Source organism: Thalassophryne amazonica, chromosome 21, assembly GCF_902500255.1.
Source record: "Thalassophryne amazonica chromosome 21, fThaAma1.1, whole genome shotgun sequence".
In the NCBI taxonomy this organism is placed as follows: domain Eukaryota; kingdom Metazoa; phylum Chordata; class Actinopteri; order Batrachoidiformes; family Batrachoididae; genus Thalassophryne; species Thalassophryne amazonica.
In genome coordinates, this window is record NC_047123.1 from 10,984,562 (window position 1) to 11,009,409 (window position 24,848).

Consider the following 24,848-nt stretch of genomic DNA (forward strand, 5'->3'; position numbering starts at 1 on the left):
GATAAATAAGTAAAAGATCTGTTTCTGTGCCTGTTGCTTTAATTGGAAAGGGGCTGTTGTTTGCCCCGCCCACCCTCAAGTGTGAAGTATCGCTTGGTCTCACTTTCACAGATTGTGTCAGCACATGGGGCATGACGGCTCAGTGACCGTATCTCACAGAAAGATGAGAAACCAGATATGGACTTCTGTAACATATGTCACGGAAGACTAAAATGAGCCACGTCAGGACTAAATTTTGTTCATCAAGGACATTTCTTCATGGGCTGCTGTAAAACTGATTATAAAGATGTTCAACATGAAACCTCATCCAGACTTAACTGCAAAACTTAGATCCAGTTTGTACGGTTTAACCCCTTTAAACGACCTTTGAGGGTCACCGCACAAATACTTGTAGTAAAATAATTCAGCAAACAGGGTAAAAAGCAGAGCAGCTGCCTCGTGCGCTTAAAGTAGAGATGTACACGTGTTTGTGAGAGATCTACACCTGCTGTTTGTCTTTGGAACCCGTTCACGGACCTCAGCCGGAGCCGGCGGGTCCAGGTACCGACTCACCAGAACTCTTTTCCGTCTCATGTATTCAAGGTGGCGACTCCGTCGGCGGTCAAACATTTGTTAGCAATTTGCTTCGGCCTCAAAGCGACTCTCAGCGAAAACATGCAGACACTCCTTCCGCCTGTGTTTTTTCCCCCCAATCTGTCCTCTTTCCAGCTCCTCCCTCTTTTTCCAGTTTCTTTGTTCTCTTCCCATCCTTCTCTCCCCTCCTCTCTCCCTCTTTCTTCCCGCCCGTGTTTTGCACATGGTTTCTCTCTGAGGAGGTTTAGTTTTCTTGAGCTCTGCAGGGACAATGCCAGAAAGCTACAGGCAAACTCTGATGCTGAGAACTTAAGAGTCCTGTATGAATGCTTGATGCGGTCAGCAGTGGACATTTCCCTGTGAGGGCTGATCCTAAATGTCCTGCATGTATCTCTGGCTGAGGAGTTGCTCCTCTCCTTTGGTGATTGTTAACTTTTGGACTTTTTCACATCAGCTCTCTACTTTTCTGGGAATCTGAAGACACCTGGACCAGTTTGCATGAATGAGTCAGTTGATGCATCAGTGCTAAACATCTGGCTGCAGGACGCTAGTGGAGACTTCTGTGAGAGGAGCTGCACCATCATCTCCATCTCCAACCCGAGCAACAGCAACCTGAACGAATAACTGTTGTAAAGGAGGAATCATGAAAGGTAAAGTGCAAATGTCCTGCTTTGATGTGCATTTATCGCTGTGTGCACGTACAGTCATCACAAAGCTGATATTTTAATGTGAGCACTTTCTGCGGAAGCAGGCACCTGCACATCTGCTCCAGAACCTGGGAATCTGGATCCTGGGAAAGTGGTGGTTTGTTGTTGTTGGATGTCAGACTTTTAAGAGTCAGCTTTAAGTCTTTATGTGCAAAATCTTCTCCGGTTCTGGCAAATTAAGAGTATGAGGAGAAAACACAACATTTAAACTCGAGACTTTTCACAGTGTGCCACAAACGGAGGCTTTGAAGCACGCCACTGTTCTCACCCACATCCCAGACTCACAATCTGCAATAAGTGGCTGTCAGAAATGAGGAAACCAGCAAAGAAAGTTGATTTCCCACATGTGGCTTCACAGCTCCATAACACAGAATGAAGTGTCGGCACATTTATTACCAGTAAGGATTTGAAGAGAATGGATTTATTCTTGTTGTGCTTGTCAGGAGAAATTCCATCATTCTGTACTTTCTTCTGGAAAACCTTTGCATCTTAAAACTCAAGAAACTCACAAAATTGATATTTTTATACATTAATATTGGGAGGTCAGAGCTCTGCGAGCCAAAAAAGCATGCATTTCTGACATTTATAAATGCCTTTTTAAAAACAGAATTTTGTGTTTCAAGTAGCAAATGTATCCGAAGCCTTGAAATGCTCACATTGCCCACTAGATGGCGACAAATGCTGCTCAAATGTACAGCAACTTTTTGAAAAGTTAACTTTTGGCAAATTCTCATGGTGAGGAAGCTGGACTCAGTCGATTCCTGCACAGTGGATGTCCAGTCTCGATCTAGACACACCTGTTTTTGGGTTTGTTTAATGTAGGAATGTCGTACAACGACAAACACACGCTCCCTGAAAGATCCTCAGTCTGGTGCAATGGCTGGGAAATCCCAGACGATCGGGTCTGAGGACCTGCTGCAGCCTTCATCCACCCTCACAGCCGTTGGGTGACAACCCATCACCTCCTCCGCCAGATGCACCATTGAGGACGTCTTGTTTCACCAGAGCCCCGTTAGCCGTCTCGTATCCAGGGTTCTTGTTGGGCCCTAGGGCACACGAGGTCTCCACCTTATTTCATCCCAACAGGGAACCCTGTACTTGATCCCTTACCTAGGTGTCATGACCAGGATGAGGGGTTAAATTTTGACACCAGTTTGGCGACTACAGAATGGGCTGACAGCCAAAAATCAACTTCCAGTTGTGTTGCCTGCCCTTATGGGCAAAGTACTTGTTATTGTAGTACACATTTAATTCCTCTCACATTTCTTCTTTACATTTTTATTCTTATTTTGTTAAGTTGTAAGACTCTACTTTGTTTTTTGTCGACTTTCGTCTTCTCACTTTACACAGATCACTTATTTCGACTTGTTTCACTGGGAAACAGGCTTCTCATTAATATCTTTTCAGAATTTCTTTTTCGTGTCTTCTTCATTGGAAGATATTTTTCCTTTGATCTCTTCTTGAGCTTTAATGCCATATGACATCATCCAAATGTTTCCTCTTATCTGCTTCTGACACTTCATCTGCATTGTCTCAGTCCATCCAGCTGTACATTTTTACCAACATTGCCTGAGAAGTAGCCTATGTTGGGCTGGTGAACTTTACAGGAGGAGTCATAGGCTCTCATCCTTTCACATTATGGAATCTGGGGATAATCACAGGTACCAGTAGGTCTCAGGTCCTGGATAGGGTTTCCTTCTTCTTCATTGTGTCTTAAAAGATCATCTGTCTGCAGTAGCCAGGTGTCTTGTCAGCATGTCCTTGACCTTCTCCAACTGCTTCCGTACGCAACACTGAAGCAGCTGTGTCCTTGGTCATGTCCAGAGAAATGCACCACATGGTCAAAAACATTGTAACTGCATCGGAAAAGGATCACTTGATCCTTCTCATTTCAGTCTCTCTCAATCTAGTGTTTTCCAAGAACCCTCTGAGGAGACCTATTATCAAAGACATCCACTTTTTGGTTCATGTCAGCGTCTCACAACCACAGAGTAACACCATCAAAAATATTTTATAAAACTTTTATATTTCCATTCTTCATTGTTAAAAAGTTTTTCTTCTGACCTTTTCTATAATATTTGGTCCTTATGACATCATCAAGCCTTCTTTTATCTCTTTCATTTTATTGTGGAGCAGTTTTTCCTTTGGTTTCTTATGACCTGATCAGATGTGTTCTTTTTATGTGTGTCTCTATCATTGTGAGACAGGTTTCTTTTTTCCTGTGATAATGGAAAAAGTACTGCATTTCCATCAGATGCAGGCGTGATTACATGATGCTTCACACTTACACACACTGATGTCAGTGTGGTGTCACGCAATGACCTCAGCCACACAGCTGAAGCAACTCATAGATTACGCACATTCATGTTGTCTGACAGGAATTTGAACCGAGGACCCTCTGGTCGTAAACCAGTTTCTCTAACCTCCAGGCCAACCTCCCCATTCTTTGAAGGCTTCACTTGTCTTCTTATGTTGTGAGAACATTAAAACATTTCCTTTTATAATTGTTTTCCAATTTTGTTGGCCCTTTCTGTGACATTCTTGACTCATGACATAATCAAAAATTTTCCTTTATTTCCATATGTTTAATCATGAAATAGATTTTCCTCCAATTTCTTTTCTCCATCTGTATCACAGTAGATGGAGCCCTGTCCAACTTGTGGACTTTGGTTCGATTGTGGGTGCGTCTGTTTCAGGAAGCTTGCCAAATAAATTCAGTTTATTTATATGGTGCCAAATCACAATATATGTCACTCCAAAGTGTTTCACAAGGGTAATCCAACCCCCCCCTTCCCCCGCCCCCCAAGCAAACACGTAGGCAACGTAGGCATTTTAGAGGAGAAACCTCAAGCAGATCAGACTCAGAGGGGTGGATCAACTGCTACGGCCATTCTAACGGTCAATAACAGATCAAATAGACGGAGTACAGGAATACATTTTCAAACATGCAACGCAAAAACAGCCAACATCTCAGATGATGAAGATCTTTCTCATGCAAGTTCAACGCTAGAAGGGAGCATCACAATGATGACACTGAGTCCTGCTCCATTATTACTGAGAAAAATTAATTAGTTAGATATTTTCTGTCTTCACTGTATCCAGAAGCATCTATAAAAATCCTTCACTGGATGAAAAGTGGAAAGTCCCTCAGAAAAACTGGTAGTGGTGGTGGGGGGTGTCAGCTTGTGGATGTATGTTTTTTAGGACAGTTGTCTGTATGACAACAAAATTTAAAATGTGTTTTCTGGTGGACAGGACTATTTTTTTAAGCATTTATGAGGGTTTAGTGGCAGTGTGAACCTAACTGACGTGCTCTGAATCCAGCCTGTTGCAGTGGCAGGCAGAGCAAGAGAGACACAGTCCCAGGTGACATTCTCTGGACTCTAGCATTGGCTGTGAGGCAAAGATCGTCTACAACAGGGATTGCAATGAGAAGTGACAACTCTGTAATTTCAGGAAGTGGTCGAATGAAGTCTGTGACATTCTATCACTAATCTACATAGAAACATGATGAAAAACAGAGTGTTGATTCATGGCTGACTTTCTCCAGGAAATTCTGCCTTAAACTTGGCACAAAATTGCAAAATCTCTCCTGAAACCTTTTGGTTAAATTTTCATGTAGAAGAGGTCTATTGGATACGTCACAAGTTGGCTGATTCCAAACTGGTCCAAGATTTCCACTCAGTCATAGGTTAGATGGTTTAAAAAAATTCTAATGGGCGTCTCCATCATTTGCTTTCCATTACACTGTTTGTGGAGGCCTGAATGCCTTAACTGTTTACTCCTTCATATGATTTAGTTTTTATAATGTTTAAGCACTTGGACATATTTGGACTTTTTCCTTTCATCAGTGACAAATGTAGTGGCTGTCAGTGTTGTGCAGAAATACTTCAGCTGCTCATTTTTCCATGTACCTGCTGCTGCATGAAAGTTTTAAGACATCAGGGGCTTGTACTGTTCCCCTCAGAAACACATTTAGGTGTTTTTCCCATCAAGCATCACTTTAGGTTTCATAAAACCCGAGCTGCTGATGACAGGCTGAATATAAAACATCACCACTCCTCAAGGAACTGCTCCACTCTACCGTGATGAATATGTGATGTCATTTTAAAACAGGCCGTGTTCACTCGAACCTGATGGGCGGAGCCACACCCTCTGTAGGCAGGACATGAACTCACACCACTGTCAAATCACACAGAATCTTTCTTGGGCTTCCTGCTGGTATCACATTGTATGAAATGTTCACAACCACTTTCTGATGAGTGAAATATGAGTGAAATCGTTTTATAATGACTAAATTGTCCATCAGGGCAGGGACACAACTGTAAGTTGATTTTTGGCTTATTTTCACCAAAAATTAACTTCTCAAATGAGTTAACAGTCGAGACCTTGCCGCACACATGAACAGTTTTGTCGCCATCTAGCGGGCGATGTGAGCATTTCAGGGCTTCTGTACATTTCTTACTTGAAACCCATAATAAAGTAAAAAAGGGATTTATACATGTCATAAATGCATGATTTTTGTATAAAATGTATAAAATGTATAAAAATTGAGATTTAGAGAGTTTTATGGTTCTTGAGTTATGGATGAGGAAGGTTTTACAGGAAGGATGGACGGAAGGACAACAACAAGCACAACTTACGGTTGTGAGTCATGTAGGAACCAGATAATTAGTAATAAGGACTTTATAAGTCCTGATAAGGGCAGCACGATGGATTAGTGGTTGGCACTGTTGCCTCACAGCAAAAAGGTCATGGGATTGATTCCCACCTGTGGCCTTTCTGTGTGGAGTTCAGTCACATGTTCTCCCCGTGTGTATGTGGGTTCCCTCCAGCTGCTCCGGCTTCCTCCCACATCCAAAAACATGCAGGTAAGATGGACTGGAAACTTTAAATTGTCCATAGGTGTGCGTGTGTAGGTGTTTGTCTGTATGTGACCCTGTGACAGACTGGTACCCTGCCTCACGCCTTGTGACTGCTGGGATAGGCTCCAGGCCCCTGTGACCCTTAGAGTAAGCGGATGGGTGAGTGAGTGAGTGAAGTCCTCATAAGACATTTATTAATGCTATTGTGTGCTATATGTGTTAATAACATAAAAAAGTTTATTAATACATATTAGACTTTCATATCTATCTCTAGCGGTTGTGGCAAAGTGGTTGGTGCACTTGGATTCAGTGCAGAAGGTTGTAACGCAACTCCGCATGTGGAGTTGCGTTAGGAAGGGCATCCAGCGTAAAACTTGTGCCAGTTCAACATGCAGATCCACCTCGGATTTGCTGTGGCGACCCCGAGTGAAAACAAGGGAACAGCCAAAGGGTCTCACTAGACTTTTATATTTATCAAATAGAAATTATTAAAGAATGTTAACAAAACCCTAATTTTGACCTGGGTTCCATTCCTGGTCACACAACAGTGTTTCCCCAAGAAATATTTTCAAATCACAAGACACAATGAGCAGAGAAACATGAAGCACTCAGAACTGGAAAAGAATATATCTAAAAGTAAAGTGTTTAATCTATGACCTTTGCAAAAATGGCACATATTTTATTATTATTATTATTTGCACTACAGAGTGTATTTTAAATTAAGGTTGTCTCGCTGTGCAATGGAAGAATTTTGACTTTGGATAATGCATGTGGATAGTTCATAGGTGACTTTGGAAGTGCATTCCAGATTGATTTTTTCTCTCAAAAATTCTTGAAAGGGTAGTTGTAAAACAGCTAACTGATCATCTGCAGAGGAATGGTCTATTTGAAGAGTTTCAGTCAGGTTTTAGAATTCATCATAGTACAGAAACAGCATTAGTGAAGGTTACAAATGATCTTCTTATGGCCTCGGACAGTGGACTCATCTCTGTGCTTGTTCTGTTAGACCTCAGTGCTGCTTTTGATACTGTTGACCATAAAATTTTATTACAGAGATTAGAGCATGCCATAGGTATTAAAGGCACTGCGCTGCGGTGGTTTGAATCATATTTGTCTAATAGATTACAATTTGTTCATGTAAATGGGGAATCTTCTTCACAGACTAAAGTTAATTATGGAGTTCCACAAGGTTCTGTGCTAGGACCAATTTTATTCACTTTATATATGCTTCCCTTAGGCAGTATTATTAGACGGTATTGCTTAAATTTTCATTGTTACGCAGATGATACCCAGCTTTATCTATCCATGAAGCCAGAGGACACACACCAATTAGCTAAACTGCAGGATTGTCTTACAGACATAAAGACATGGATGACCTCTAATTTCCTGCTTTTAAACTCAGATAAAACTGAAGTTATTGTACTTGGCCCCACAAATCTTAGAAACATGGTGTCTAACCAGATCCTTACTCTGGATGGCATTACCCTGACCTCTAGTAATACTGTGAGAAATCTTGGAGTCATTTTTGATCAGGATATGTCATTCAAAGCGCATATTAAACAAATATGTAGGACTGCTTTTTTTGCATTTACGCAATATCTCTAAAATCAGAAAGGTCTTGTCTCAGAGTGATGCTGAAAAACTAATTCATGCATTTATTTCCTCTAGGCTGGACTATTGTAATTCATTATTATCAGGTTGTCCTAAAAGTTCCCTAAAAAGCCTTCAGTTAATTCAAAATGCTGCAGCTAGAGTGCTGACGGGGACTAGAAGGAGAGAGCATATCTCACCCATATTGGCCTCTCTTCATTGGCTTCCTGTTAATTCTAGAATAGAATTAAGGCTCCTCTCCTGTGGAACCAGCTCCCAATTCAGATCAGGGAGACAGACACCCTCTCTACTTTTAAGATTAGGCTTAAAACTTTCCTTTTTGCTAAAGCTTATAGTTAGGGCTGGATCAGGTGACCCTGAACCATCCCTTAGTTATGCTGCTATAGACGTAGACTGCTGGGGGGTTCCCATGATGCACTGTTTCTTTCTCTTTTTGCTCTGTATGCACCACTCTGCATTTAATCATTAGTGATCGATCTCTGCTCCCCTCCACAGCATGTCTTTTTCCTGGTTCTCTCCCTCAGCCCCAACCAGTCCCAGCAGAAGACTGCCCCTCCCTGAGCCTGGTTCTGCTGGAGGTTTCTTCCTGTTAAAAGGGAGTTTTTCCTTCCCACTGTAGCCAAGTGCTTGCTCACAGGGGGTCGTTTTGACCGTTGGGGTTTTACATAATTATTGTATGGCCTTGCCTTACAATATAAAGCGCCTTGGGGCAACTGTTTGTTGTGATTTGGCGCTATATAAAAAAAAAATTGATTGATTGATCCCTGAAAGTTTTAAAATGAGTGTTTGGGACCATCACCAACCTCTGCCCTGATGACCTAAGGGCCCATGAAGAAGAATAAAGTTTCAGGATGTCCGTGATGTACTGGGGAGCTCGTCCACGTGGGGCCCTGAAAATGAAAACTAAAAATTTGAAATGAATTCTAAAGCGAGAGGCCAAAGCTGGAGTGACATGAGCTCTTCTATTTGTGCCAGTTAAAAGCCTTGCTGCAGCATTCCACACAGTCTGAAGTGTTCCAAAGTAGATTTGTTAAGACAAGTAAAATGACCATTACAATACGAGGTATCTTATAAAACTAACTGGCAGTTTTATAAAAAAAAAAAAAACTATATGGATTTGATTGACATGCGATTACACCAATCATGCTTGAACCCTCGTGCACATGCATGAGTTTTTTCACGCGTGTCGGTGACGTCATTTCCCTGTGGGCAGGCCTTGAGTGAGATGTGGTCCCGCCCTCTCGGCTGAATTCCTTTGTTTCACACGCTGCTCGAGACGGCACGCGTTGCTTTATCAAACGTTTTTCTGGACCTGTGAGGAATATCCGAGTGGACACTATTCGAGAAATTCAGCTGGTTTTCGGTGAAAAGTTTAACGGCTGATGAGAGATTATGGGGTGTTTCTGTCGGTGTAAGGACTTTCCACGGAGCGAGACGTCGCGCAGCGCTTCCAGGCGCCGTCGTCGGCCTGTTTCAAGCTGAAAACATCCTAATTTAAGGCTTAATTCACCCAGGACGTCGTGAGAGAACAGAGAAGATTCAGAAGAGGCCGGCATGAGGACTTTATGCGGACATTCCACTGTTTAAGGACATTTTGTAATGAAAGACGTGCGCGCAAATTCGCCGAGTCGTTTCTGTGACGACTCGGTGAATCTGTGTGCGCCGCGACAGGAAAAACACCTCCGTGCTGAAAACCATTTGTAAAATTCAGGCGGCTTTTGATGGCTTTCAACAAGTGAGTAACTTAGAAATTGTTTAACAGCTTGGGCATGTTCCAACTTGCCCGTTAAAGTTTCCAACGGAGGTGTTTTTCCTGTCGCGACCCCCCGCGGTCGGGTCTGGCCTGACATGCGACTCTGCCCGCACGTTCTTTCATTACAAAATGTCCATTAACAATGGAATGTCCGAATAAACTCCTCATGCCGACTTCTTGTGAAAGTTCTCTGTTCTCTGACGACTTCCTGGGTCAACAGAGCCTGAAATGTAGAAGTTTTCAACTTGAAACGGCGAGACGCTGCCGCCTCGAAGCGCAGATCGCCTTCAGGCGCCGTGGGCCGTCCTTACGGCGACACTACCGGACCAAAATCTCTCATCAGCCGTTAAATTTTTTACCGAAAACCAGCTGAATTTATCGAATGGTGTCCACTCAGTTGTGCCTTACAGTTTTTTAAAAAAACTTTATCAAACAAAGCAGCAGTCTCTGAGCCATTCCTAAACAATGAAAAAATCGACGAGAGGGTGGGTGACTCCTCACTCAAAGACTGCCCACAGGCGAATGACGTAACCGACAGGCATGAAAAAACTCTCGCATGCCCACGAGGGTTCAAGCATGTCTGATGTAATCACACGTGATTCAAATCCATATGGTTTTTGAAAAAAATAATAAGGTCGGATACTTTTCTAATAGACCTCATAATCCGAACACAAAGAGACAAAAGCATCGATAATTATCTCCAGTTCAGCTTTTGACACCAGCAGTCTGAGTTTTGAAACATTTTGAAATGATAAAAGCAGTTTCAAACCAGCTGTTTTGAATGATGCTTGAGGGACATTGAAGTGTCAAAAACAACATCCACATTTCTGAAACTGGACTGAAAACAGGAAAGTAAGAAGCTAATATGTCACTTTGTTTCAGTAATAACCATTGATTGATTTCAGTGAGACAATCAATTAAAACTACACAGTTTATGAAACTCAGAAGCCTAAAAAGAACAATACAGCTGGATGTCATCAGCATAGAGACGACAAGACGATTGGAAAAAATCTGTGCAGAGTGCAGCTCTTGTGTGTTGCATCATCCGTTAAACCGTTTCATGGTGGTATACAGAAGGATTTTGTTAAATAAATATTCAGCTACAGTTTGGAAGACTCCAGCCTACATTTGATCTCTTTTCTCATATCTTTTTTCTTCTATTTTCTCATATGAAAATACAAAATACAGCTTAAAACCTGAAACCTGTTATTTTATTCATATCTTTTCTTTCCTCTTAGGCTTTCTTTGTATATTGTCTTTTCCCAATAGCTCAAGAACTGGCTTTATGACATCTTAATGATCAAGCATAAAGGAACACGTCTTCCACTGATCATACAGGACGAGTGACTTTGCACAGGTGCAAAACAGATTATTAGTTCCTGTCCATGAAGACGGAAGCGTCACATTTTCTTTAATGTGGATTCTTGGACTTCAGTTATTCTGTGATAATTGTGAGCGTGTCTTCAGTTGGTTAATTAATGGAGAGCCACATAAAACTCCACACGGGTTAGAAATTAAACTACACAGCAGTTTGATGATAGAGCTCGTGGTCCTGCTGAGCCTCGGGGAGTCCTGAAGGACACGGCACGTGAACTTACTGTAAGAAAGTGCACAGAGCGTGTTGGAGGAAAAACAGAACAAGAGGTCGGCTCCTGTGGGTTTCCAGGCTGCTGAGACGAACCCAGCCCACGTGGAGCAGAACTAAACATGCTGCCTCCTACATTCCTCACAGCGCTGAGGAGGAGGCCAGAGGAGAGGAGAGGGAGGAGGATAATGGAGAAGGGAGGGGAAGATAGAGGAGAGGAAGGCCTGAGGAGAAGGGGGGGGGAGGCCAGAGGATATTGGGCGGGGGGTGTTTTAGCAGACAAGACTAAAGTCATAAGAGAGAGAGGAGGGTGAGGCCAGAGGAGAAAGGAGGTGAGTAGCCAGACAGGAGTGAAGCCAAAGGGGAGAGGAGGGGGTGAGGACAGAGTATAGGAGACAGAGGAGAGGGAGGTCAGAGAAGATAGGACAGGAGCCCAAGAACATGGAGAGAAGAGAGGGGAGGGAGAGGAGGACCTGAGGAAAATGGGAGAAGAGAGTCAGACAAGAATCCAAAGGAGAAAGGAGGGTTAGGCCAGAGGACACAGGGAAGGAGGCCAGAGAGGAGAGGAGGGGTAGAAAAAAGAAGAGAAGTGAAGGCCAGAAGAGAGGGAGGTTTTTGGTGGAGGAGGAGGTGGGGCGTGGCCAAAGAATGGGGGGGGGGGGGGGGGGTGCAGATGAGAGGATGGCTCCCGAAGAAAGAGGAGAGAGTGAGGGAGAGGTCAAAGGTGAGGGTGTGGGTGGTCAGAGGAGACGGCGGCTGCAGGAGGGTGGGGGAGCGGAACGGCTGCAAACAAGCACGAGAGCGAGAGAAAAAAAGAATGAACAGATAAAGAAAAACAAACGTGTGCTTCAGTGAACACAGAGACGAACTGAAGAGAGACGTCTCACTCTACAGTTTGTCCTTCAGCGCTGCTCCTGCTCTCCTCCTTCTCCTCACCTTTACGGGTCTCCGTCTCCAGCACATTGTCGCCGTGTTCGTGGGCATGTCTACACAACCATCTCTCCACCAATAGAAACACACATTTCATTGAATATGTGCACGTGTGATACGCGCGGCGCCACAGCTGCCCATCACTTGTCATCACCTCAGACCTGAATCACACCCCCTCCAGTCAGACCACTCCTTCTTTTGGTGACTAACTTGGCTCAGTAGGCTGTTAAGGGAAAACTGCGGTTTAATCCCAGACGGCTCCAGGTCTGTGTGCTGACGTGTCCTTGAGCAAGATGGTGAACACCAAATTGTTGCTGGTCATCAGTTTTCGCCAGGAAGGTCACTCAGCGGTAAAAACCATAAAAGAGGCAACATTAATTTGTTCTTTCTTTACATTTTCACATATATTAGCTCAATAATTATAAACATATTTTTAACAGACGACTCTCAATGAAACCCTTTAAATTACAAACTGATCCCGTGATCAGTGGCGGCTCCAGATTTTATTTTGTTTTCTTGGTGGGGCTGCACGGGGGTGTGGCTCTGTCATCAAAGAGCAACGGAATTTGTAGGATTTTAAAGTAAATTTTCTGTGCCTATTATATATATATATATAGTAAGTTAACACATACAAGATACAAGAGACAGAACTTGCAGAATCAAACATTTTGAAAAACTTGTTTGCTCTTCTGATGAAATACAAGTGCCAATTTTGGAAAATATGTTTAAACTTACAGTAGTGTTCAGAATAATAGTAGTGCTATGTGACTAAAAAGATTAATCCAGGTTTTGAGTATATTTCTTATTGTTACATGGGAAACAAGGTACCAGTAGATTCAGTAGATTCTCACAAATCCAACAAGACCAAGCATTCATGATATGCACACTCTTAAGGCTATGAAATTGGGCTATTACTAAAAAAAAGTTGAAAAGGGGGTGTTCACAATAATAGTAACATCTGCTGTTGACGCTACAAACTCAAAACTATAATGTTCAAACTGCTTTTTTAGCAATCCTGTGAATCACTAAACTAGTATTTAGTTATATAACCACAGTTTTTCATGATTTCTTCACATCTGAGAGACATTAATTTTGTTGGTTTGGAACCAGGATTTTGCTTGTTTACTAGTGTGCTTGGGGTCATTGTCTTGTTGAAACACCCATTTCAAGGGCATGTCCTCTTCAGCATAAGGCAACATGACCTCTTCAAATATTCTGACATATCCAGACTGATCCATGATACCTGGTATGCGATATATAGGCCCAACACCATAGTAGGAGAAACATGCCCATATCATGATGCTTGCACCACCATGCTTCACTGTCGTCAATGTGAACTGTGGCTTGAATTCAGAGTTTGGGGGTCGTCTCACAAACTGTCTGTGGCCCTTGGACCCAAAAAGAACAATTTTACTCTCATCAGTCCACAAAATATTCCTCTATTTCTCTTTAGGCCAGTTGATGTGTTCTTTGGCAAATTGTAACCTCTTCTGCACGTGTCTTTTATTTAACAGAGGGACTTTGCGGGGGATTCTTGCAAATAAATTAGCTTCACACAGGCGTCTTCTAACTGTCACAGCACTTACAGGTAACTCCAGACTGTCTTTGATCATCCTGGAGCTGATCAATGGGTGAGCCTTTGCCATTCTGGTTAGTCTTCTATCCATTTTGATGGTTGTTTTCCATTTTCTTCCACGCGTCTCTGGATTTTCTGTCCATTTTAAAGCATTGGAGATCATTGTAGATGAACAGCCTATAATTTTTTGCACCTGCGTATAAGTTTTCCCCTCTCCAATCAACTTTAAATAGGGGACACCTGATTCACACCTGTTTCTTCCACAAAATTGACGAACTCACTGACTGAATGCCACACTACTATTATTGTGAACACCCCCTTTTCAACTTTTTTTTACTAATAGCCCAATTTCATAGCCTTAAGAGTGTGCATATCATGAATGCTTGGTCTTGTTGGATTTGTGAGAATCTACTGAATCTACTGGTACCTTGTTTCCCATGTAACAATAAGAAATATACTCCAAACCTGGATTAATCTTTTTAGTCACATAGCACTACTATTATTCTGAACTGTACAAGAAGAGCTAACAATAAATGTCAGTCAGGATGGAGAAAACGCCCCTGTAGGTGGCACTATCTGCATGTTGAACTGTCATCGTTCCATTTTTTTTTACTTTCACCAGGTTCTGTTTCCTGAATGGATTTAGTTGATGAAGAGACATCCCATTTTAAATTTTGTTAGGATACTGAAGGAAAGTGACAAAAACTTGCATTATGCAAGTGGTGTGAACTAGTTCAAAAAAACAGCGTGTTGCTGTCTGAAACTGCTTCTGGCTTCAAACGCTTCGATATTTAAAGTTCCACAAGTTCGACATGATGGTCATTAAACACCCATTTGCCATCATCACATTGGTTTTTCTCGATTCCCTCATTTGTCCACCGACTGTCAGCACAGACATCGCTAACAGCTAGTAGTGGTAACTGCTTCAAAGTCACTACAGCGGGACCACTGAGATCGCTAAACCGATGTCGCTTCGTCTCTGAGCCTTCACGGTCATACTCACGCAACATCGGATAAACTGGCACAGCTATTTTTGGAGAGACGTCCAGAAATAACACGTGGAGGTCAAGCACTGTAAACAATGGGACCGAAAATTCATCTGACTGGGAAAATAACAAAAGCACACAAACAAACAAACAAACAAACAAAATAGGATGTTGACTGCAAAGCTTCCTGGGCCTGTTTTTTTTCTCTCCCTCTATATCCAATAGGCAGAATTTCTAGTGGGTTAGAAATCTGTGTGATTGTCAAGAGAGACAAAACTTTTCCACACAGAAATATATTAAATTAGTGAAGTAAACAAATATTTTTGTGATTGTTTCACAGTGGTTTCATCCTAAAGCTCATCAGCCCACACAAGCACGAAGAAAGGATTTTGCATGAATTTAGGCACAAAAGAAAAACAAAGTGGGAGAAGTGTTGGAGTTCGAGTGACGAGTGTGAGTGACAGACAGACAGACAGACAGACACAGACAGACAGACAGACAGACAGACACAGACAGACAGACAGCATGTCTGCACTGAAATGTACTAAATCAGAGGAATAAACTGTTGTTTTCTGATTGTTTAAAAGTAATTAAGTTCTGAAACTCACAGAAGGATTTTATAGCTGAAGCACAGACTTCTCTCTCTCTCTCTCTCTCTCTCTCTCTCTCTCTCTCTCTCTCTCTCTCTCTCTCTCTCTCTTTCTTAAAAAGGGATTTGGTCCACGCTCCTTTTGTTTTGGCCCACAACGGCAGTTGACACATTCTTAGCAAATTAATAATTTACTGTTAATCAAATTAAACATTAGCATATTGTCCCAGATACAGGATGTTTTTTTTTTTCTCCCAAGGAAAGACATCAAAAAAATACTGGATTGTCTTAATAACGGAGAAGACTTTTGCATGTCATATACATTTGCAACAGTAGGTGGCACCAATACCCATAATCCAAGTTTACTCTGTGGCTGTCTTTGACTCTCATGTCTCTTTTTTCAGTGTAGTCACACTATGACGGATTGTGTGAACTGATTTGTTATGGATTTTGTTTTCTGATGGATGGATGGCGTCATATTTCTACTAGCACCACAATGCAGCAGAATGATTTTCCTGGTTTTAAGACATATATGGGGTTGTCGGATTTGAGCGGGATTCACCAAGGTCTGAACACAAATGTGGATAGAATCAAGCTTGCTTGGGGATTGTGGGGAAGCGCGGATATTGGAAGTACTTTTTTGCATGCAAAGCATGTGATTCAGCTGATTTGACTGCTCTCTGGGACATCCTGAGAATTTGTGGTATCCCCAAGAACTTAATCTGTCATAGCCAGAGTATACACAGATACTGTGAGTGCTGTGCAGAGTGGAAGCAGAGACTCTGAGTTTTTGTCAGTGAAAATTGGTGTTCATCAGGGATGTGTTCTGGCTCCTACACTGTTCAGTTTTTGCATGGACTGGGTGTTGAGTAGGGTTGTGAAAACGATAGATGTTGGTACTTTTGTTGGTGAGGAGGAATTTACTGACTGTGACCATGTGGTCGATGCTGTGATGTTTGCAGAATCAGTGGATACTCTAATTGAGATTTCAGATTTGAGATTAATCTAGTTGAGAAGCTGAGTGAAGAATCAGAATGTCTTGGATTGAGATTGACTCCATCAGAAATGTGGTCAAAGTGTTGAACTTGTAGAGACATGTACTTATCTCAGCAGTGACATTCATGTCTCTGGGTCCTCAGCCTTAGAGATCAAGAGGTGTTTGAGAGCAGCTGATGGAGTTCTGAGGTCAATGGACAGAAGTGTTTGGCAATGCTGATATCTTTTCAGGCAAGAATGAAGATTCAAGTCTTCAGGGTCCTGGTGGTACCTGAGTTGCTGTGTGGTTGCGACACCTAGATGCTGACCAGTGACCTGATGCAATAACCGGATGTCTTTGGTACCAGGTATCTTTGGAGGATCCTTGGGTACCACTGCAATAACTTTGTATCATGCAAGCAGTTACTAAGAGAGACCAAGATGAGGAGGATCACTTGCACTGTGAGGGAGCCTCAGCTATAACATTTTGGGCATGTGGCCTGTTTCTCTGAGCAATGATCCAGCACACATGTGCCTGAGTGTTGAGGACCCCAGTAGCTGGAGAAGACCACGGGGACAACCATGTTACACCTAGCTGAGGCAGACTAACGGCTACTTTTGAGATGTAAGAATGAACCTCTGAAGTCATCTGTGGTTTTGAAGCTACGTGCATGTAGCGTGAAGCAATATTTGTGAGTTTTTTTCATTACCAAAGCCTTCCTCTGGGGGCCACTAAAGCCGCCGCTGCTTGAAATCAGTTTGAATCCTTTAGTGGGGAACAAATTTAAGATTACTGGTCTCTCTGAAGGTCATATTGATTTAATTTAATTCTCTGTCTTTCCTCTTGAAATATCAAAGCATTAGTTAACTATGTATATGCCCTTTGACCTCAGACTATTCGGTGTCACCCATGCAGGGGCGCCTCCAGGGATTTTGGGCCCTATGAAAGAAATCTTATTGCACCCCCCCCATATTATGTTGTTAGTATTATAATTATATTAGGGGCCTCTCTGGGCCACTGTCAATCATGGGCCCCTACAATCCTTCTCCTTATTCTCCCCGCTTTGGCACCCCTGCACCGCCAGGGATTTTGTGCCCTATGAAAAGAAATCTTATTACCCCCCCCCCCTTTATGTTGTTAGTATTATAATTGTATTAGGGGCCTATCTGGGCCACTGTCAATCATGGGCCTCTACAATCCTTCTCCCTATTCTCCCCTCTTTGGCACCCTTGCACTGGGGCCACCCCCATATCTTACTGGGCCACCCCCATATTATGCTGTCAGCATTATAACTGTATTAGGGGGCCTCTCTGGCCCCTAGAATCCTTTTCCTCATCCTCCCCTTTTCGGCACCCCTGCACAGGGGCACTGCCAGGGATTTTGGGCCCCATGAAAAGAAATCTTACTGGGCCACCCCCCATATTATGTTTTCAGTATTATAAATGTATTAGGGGTCCTCTCTCGGCCCCTAGAATCCTTTTCCTTATTCTTCCCTTTTCGGCACCCCTGCACAGGGGTGCTTGCCAGGGATTTTGGGCCCCATGAAAAGAAATCTTAATGGGTCACCCCCATATTATTTTGTCAGTATTATAATTGTATTAGGGGCACTGGGCACCTGTCAATCATGGGCCCCTAGAATCCTTCTTCTTATACTCCCCTTTTTGGCACCCCTGCCCCTGCACCCATGTGTTCTGAATCTTTCTTGTAAAACTTCACTGCTGAGTTACAATAAAAGGACATCCTCTTGTAACGGCACGTCTGTGCATTTTGTGTTGCTCACATTCCAGGCCTTTATAGTTTGGGTTCTAGGCCACAGATCAGAGTCAGAGGGCACCTCAAAGAACTGGATGTCAGCAGAGGTTTGGAAACCAACTCTGCTCTCATTTAAAGCTGGGATTTTACGGGTCAGAATAATTTAAGTCGCACTAACAGGAGGAAGAAGAACATCAAATAGAGCGCAGTGTGTTTTTCAATGCGTGCGTGTCGAGAGCGGATCTCTGTTTCTCATCAAGGATGACTTTTTCACAATCCTTTGGTGAAAACAGAGCCTATAAAGAGGGAATGAAAGGAGGAAGAGCAGAGCCAGCCATCATTTTTAATGTGAGCTGACTCATAAAGGCTTGGTGATGCGTTGACAGACACCAAAGGGCCGGTGGGAAAAGATGGTGGAAGATCCAAAAAGCAACTTTAATTGTATTTTTGCATTGTAAAACTCTTGCAGGACTCTCATTTTGTATTCAAACCAATGCCAAACCTTTTCAAGGTCTTTTAAACAATGCATAAACTGTGACTTCAGTCTTTCCCCTCCACAAGTAAATTGAACCTGTCTTTCATTTTCTCTTTAAAATATAAAAACAAACACTGACACGATGACATGCTTTTGCAGAAAAGGTAATCCTGTCTGTTACAAAATCTGTGTATTTATTTAGAAAGTCACAGACTTTATTGTGTTGTTTTAGGCTCCAGGATTCTGTTCTAAATAAATTTACTCTAAAATACGACTGAGTTCAATTTGTCCCATCAGAAATGTACATTTTCCAACTTTGATTTACATGTTTGGGCACAGATATGGCTCCAGTTACCATGAAATCTCTATGTAAGCTTTACTTCTAGTAATGTCTAACAATATTGCTTCAGGACTTTCACCATTTGCTTGTTTAAAAAACTAAAAGGCGAGGCCAAGACACACGAAACTTTATTAAAGTCATTAATGTTGAGGTTAGAAATCAACCCTGCGTCCAAATAATCAGTATGTGTGAACATCCGTTCGTTAAATCAAATCAAAAATGAGGTGGGCTTCATAGATAATTGGCAAAGCTTCTGGGGAAAACCTGGTCTTGTTAGGAGAGACGGCATCCATCCCACTTTGGATGGAGCAGCTCTCATTTCTAGAAATCTGGCCAATTTTCTTAAATCCTCCAAACCGTGACTATCCAGGGTTGGGACCAGGAAGCAGAGTTGTAGTCTTACACACCTCTCTGCAGCTTCTCTCCCCCTGCCATCCCCTCATTACCCCATCCTCGTAGAGACGGTGCCTGCTCCCAGACTACCAATAACCAGCAAAAATCTATTTAAGCATAAAAATTCAAAAAGAAAAAATAATATAGCACCTTCAACTGCACCACAGACTAAAACAGTTAAATGTGGTCTATTAAACATTAGGTCTCTCTCTTCTAAGTCCCTGTTGGTAAATTATATAATAATTGATCAACATATTGATTTATTCTGCCTTACAGAAACCTGGTTACAGCAGGATGAATATGTTAGTTTAAATGAGTCAACACCCCCGAGTCACACTAACTGTCAGAATGCTCGTAGCACGGGCCGAGGCGGAGGATTAGCAGCAATCTTCCATTCCATCTTATTAATTAATCAAAAACCCAGACAGAGCTTTAATTCATTTGAAAGCTTGACTCTTAGTCTTGTCCATCCAAATTGGAAGTCCCAAAAACCAGTTTTATTTGTTATTATCTATCGTCCACCTGGTCGTTACTGTGAGTTTCTCTGTGAATTTTCAGACCTTTTGTCTGACTTAGTGCTTAGCTCAGATAAGATAATTATAGTGGGCGATTTTAACATCCACACAGATGCTGAGAATGACAGCCTCAACAATGCATTTAATCTATTATTAGACTCTATTGGCTTTGCTCAAAAAGTAAATGAGTCCACCCACCACTTTAATCATATCTTAGATCTTGTTCTGACTTATGGTATGGAAATAGAAGACTTAACAGTATTCCCTGAAAACTCCCTTCTGTCTGATCATTTCTTAATAACATTTACATTTACTCTGATGGACTACCCAGCAGTGCGGAATAAGTTTCATTACACTAGAAGTCTTTCAGAAAGCGCTGTAACTAGGTTTAAGGATATGATTCCTTCTTTATGTTCTCTAATGCCATATACCAACACAGTGCAGAGTAGCTACCTAAACTCTGTAAGTGAGATAGAGTATCTCATCAATAGTTTTACATCCTCATTGAAGACAACTTTGGATGCTGTAGCTCCTCTGAAAAAGAGAGCTTTAAATCAGAAGTGCCTGACTCCATGGTATAACTCACAAACTCGTAGCTTAAAGCAGATAACCCGTAAGTTGGAGAGGAAATGGCGTCTCACTAATTTAGAAGATCTTCACTTAGCCTGGAAAAAGAGTCTGTTGCTCTATAAAAAAAAGCCCTCCGTAAAGCTAGGACATCTTTCTACTCATCACTAATTGAAGAAAATAAGAACAACCCCAGGTTTCTTTTCAGCACTGTAGCCAGGCTGACAAAGAGTCAGAGCTCTATTGAGCTGAGTATTCCATTAACTTTAACTAGTAATGACTTCATGACTTTCTTTGCTAACAAAATTTTAACTATTAGAGAAAAAATTACTCATAACCATCCCAAAGACGTATCGTTATCTTTGGCTGCTTTCAGTGATGCCGGTATTTGGTTAGACTCTTTCTCTCCGATTGTTCTGTCTGAGTTATTTTCATTAGTTACTTCATCCAAACCATCAACATGTTTATTAGACCCCATTCCTACCAGGCTGCTCAAGGAAGCCCTACCATTATTTAATGCTTCGATCTTAAATATGATCAATCTATCTTTGTTAGTTGGCTATGTACCACAGGCTTTTAAGGTGGACAGTAATTAAACCATTACTTAAAAAGCCATCACTTGACCCAGCTATCTTAGCTAATTATAGGCCAATCTCCAACCTTCCTTTTCTCTCAAAAATTCTTGAAAGGGTAGTTGTAAAACAGCTAACTGATCATCTGCAGAGGAATGGTCTATTTGAAGAGTTTCAGTCAGGTTTTAGAATTCATCATAGTACAGAAACAGCATTAGTGAAGGTTACAAATGATCTTCTTATGGCCTCGGACAGTGGACTCATCTCTGTGCTTGTTCTGTTAGACCTCAGTGCTGCTTTTGATACTGTTGACCATAAAATTTTATTACAGAGATTAGAGCATGCCATAGGTATTAAAGGCACTGCGCTGCGGTGGTTTGAATCATATTTGTCTAATAGATTACAATTTGTTCATGTAAATGGGGAATCTTCTTCACAGACTAAAGTTAATTATGGAGTTCCACAAGGTTCTGTGCTAGGACCAATTTTATTCACTTTATACATGCTTCCCTTAGGCAGTATTATTAGACGGTATTGCTTAAATTTTCATTGTTACACAGATGATACCCAGCTTTATCTATCCATGAAGCCAGAGGACACACACCAATTAGCTAAACTGCAGGATTGTCTTACAGACATAAAGACATGGATGACCTCTAATTTCCTGCTTTTAAACTCAGGTAAAACTGAAGTTATTGTACTTGGCCCCACAAATCTTAGAAACATGGTGTCTAACCAGATCCTTACTCTGGATGGCATTACCCTGAGCTCTAGTAATACTGTGAGAAATCTTGGAGTCATTTTTGATCAGGATATGTCATTCAAAGCGCATATTAAACAAATATGTAGGACTGCTTTTTTGCATTTACGCAATATCTCTAAAATCAGAAAGGTCTTGTCTCAGAGTGATGCTGAAAACCTAATTCATGCATTTATTTCCTCTAGGCTGGACTATTGTAATTCATTATTATCAGGTTGTCCTAAAAGTTCCCTAAAAAGCCTTCAGTTAATTCAAAATGCTGCAGCTAGAGTACTGACGGGGACTAGAAGGAGAGAGCATATCTCACCCATATTGGCCTCTCTTCATTGGCTTCCTGTTAATTCTAGAATAGAATTTAAAATTCTTCTTCTTACTTATGAGGTTTTGAATAATTAGGTCCCATCTTATCTTAGGGACCTCGTAGTACCATATCACCCCAATAGAGCGCTTTGCTCTCAGACTGCAGGCTTACTTGTAGTTCCTAGGGTTTGTAAGAGTAGAATGGGAGGCAGAGCCTTCAGCTTTCAGGCTCCTCTCCTGTGGAACCAGCTCCCAATTCAGATCAGGGAGACAGACACCCTCTCTACTTTTAAGATTAGGCTTAAAACTTTCCTTTTTGCTAAAGCTTATAGTTAGGGCTGGATCAGGTGATCCTGAACCATCCCTTAGTTATGCTGCTATAGACGTAGACTGCTGGGGGGTTCCCTTGATGCATTGTTTCTTTCTCTTTTTGCTCTGTATGCACCACTCTGCATTTAATCATTAGTGATCGATCTCTGCTCCCCTCCACAGCATGTCTTTTTCCTGGTTCTCTCCCTCAGCCCCAACCAGTCCCAGCAGAAGACTGCCCCTCCCTGAGCCTGGTTCTGCTGGAGGTTTCTTCCTGTTAAAAGTGAGTTTTTCCTTCCCACTGTAGCCAAGTGCTTGCTCACAAGGGGTCGTTTTGACCGTTGGCGTTTTACATAATTATTGTATGGTCTGCCTTACAATATAAAGCGCCTTGGGGCAACTGTTTGTTGTGATTTGGCGCTATATAAAAAACTTGATTGATTGATTGATCAAATCGATTTTATTTATATAGCGCCAACTCACAACAAACAGTTGCCCCAACGCACTTTATAATGTAAGACAAAAGCCATACAATAATTACAGAAAAACCCCAATGGTCAAAACGACCCTCTGTGAGCAAGCACTTGGCGACAGTGGGAAGGAAAAACTCCCTTTTAACAGGAAGAAACCTCCAGCAGAACCAGGCTCAGGGAGGGGCAGTCTTCTGCTGGGACTGGTTGGGGCTGAGGGGAGAGAATCAGGAAAAAGACATGCTGTGGAAGACAGCAGACATCAATCACCAATGATTAAATGCAGAGTGGTGCATACAGAGCAAAAAGAGAAAGAAACACTCAGTGCATCATGGGAAACCCCCAGCAGTCTAAGTCTATAGCAGCATAACTAAGGGATGGTTCAGGGTCACCTGATCCAGCCCTAACTATAAGCTTTAGCAAAAAGGAAAGTTTTAAGCTTAATTTTAAAAGCAGAGAGGGTGTCTGTCTCCCTAATCCGAATTGGGAGCTGGTTCCACAGGAGAGGAGCCTGAAAGCTGAAGGCTCTGCCTCCCATTCTACTCTTACAAACCCTAGGAACTACAAGTAAGCCTGCAGTCTGAGAGCGAAGCGCTCTATTGGGGTGATATGGTACTATATTGGGGTGATATGGTAAGCAAGAAGAAGAATTTTAAATTCTATTCTGGAATTAACAGGGAGGCAATGAAGAGAAGCCAATATGGGTGAAATATGCTCTCTCCTTCTAATCCCTGTCCGTACTCTAGCTGCAGCATTTTGAATTAACTGAAGGCTTTTCAGGGAACTTTTAGGACAACCTGATAATAATGAATTACAATAGTCCAGCCTAGAGGAAATAAATGCATGAATTAGCTTTTCAGACTCACTCTGAAACAAGACCTTTCTAATTTTAGAGATATTGCGCAAATGCAAAAAAGCAGTCCTACATATTTGCTTAATATGCGCATTGAAGGACATATCCTGATCAAAAATGACTCCAAGGTTTCTCACAGTATTACTAGAGGTCAGGGTAATGCCATCCAGAGTAAGGATCTGGTTAGACACCATGTTTCTAAGATTTGTGGGGCCAAGTACAATAACTTCAGTTTTATCTGAATTTGAAAGCAGGAAATTAGAGGTCATCCATGTCTTTATGTCTGAAAGACATTCCTGCAGTTTAACTAATTGGTGTGTGTCCTCTGGCTTCATGGATAGATAAAGCTGGGTATCATCTGCGTAACAATGAAAATTTAAGCAATGCTTTCTAATAATACTGCCTAAGGGAAGAATGTATAAAGTGAATAAAATTGGTCCTAGCACAGAACCTTGTGGAACTCCATAATTAACCTTAGTCCGTGAAGAAGACTCCCCATTTACATGAACAAATTGTAATCTATTAGATAAATATGATTCAAACCACTGCAGCGCAGTGCCTTTAATACTTATGGCATGCTCTAATCTCTGTAATAAAATTTTATGGTCAACAGTATCAAAAAGCTGCACTGAGGTCTAACAGGATGAGCACAGAGATGAGTCCACTGTCTAAGGCCATAAGAAGATCATTTGTAACCTTCACTAATGCTGCTTCTGTACTATGATGAATTCTGAAACCTGACTGAAACTCTTCAAATAGACCATTCCTCTGCAGATGATCAGTTAGCTGTTTTACAACTACCCTTTCAAGAATTTTTGAGAGAAAAGGAAGGTTGGAGATTGGCCTATAATTAGCTAAGATAGCTGGGTCAAGTGATGGCTTTTTAAGTAATGGTTTAATTACTGCCACCTTAAAAGCCTGTGGTACATAGCCAACTAATAAAGATAGATTGATCATATTTAAGATCGAAGCATTAATTAATGGTAGGGCTTCCTTGAGCAGCCTGGTAGGAATGGGGTCTAATAGACATGTTGATGGTTTGGAGGAAGTAACTAATGAAAGTAACTCAGACAGAACAATCTGAGAGAAAGTGTCTAACCAAATACCAGCATTACTGAAAGCAGTCGAACATAAAGATATGTCTTTGGGATGGTTATGAATAATTTTTTTCTCTAATAGTTAAAATTTTATTTGCAAAGAAAGTCATGAAGTCATTACTAGTGAAAGTGAAAGGAATACTCGGCTCAATAGAGCTCTGACTCTTTGTCAGCCTGGCTACAGTGCTGAAAAGAAACCTGGGGTTCTTATTTTCTTCATTTAGTGATGAATAGTAAGATGTCCTAGCTTTATGGAGGGCTTTTTTATAGAGCAACAGACTCTTTTGCCAGGCT

The 24,848-nt window shown here is 41.8% G+C and overlaps 1 protein-coding gene across 1 annotated transcript in view; it reads left to right on the plus strand.

Moving 5' to 3' along the window:
• Positions 1–801: 801 nt before the first annotated feature.
• Positions 802–24,848, plus strand: part of scara3 (scavenger receptor class A, member 3) — a 71,810-nt gene continuing 47,763 nt past the window's right edge. The window contains 1 exon segment of the mRNA XM_034162141.1: positions 802–1,223. Within this exon segment, the coding sequence (XP_034018032.1) occupies positions 1,217–1,223 (7 nt within the window). The 5' untranslated portion in view covers positions 802–1,216.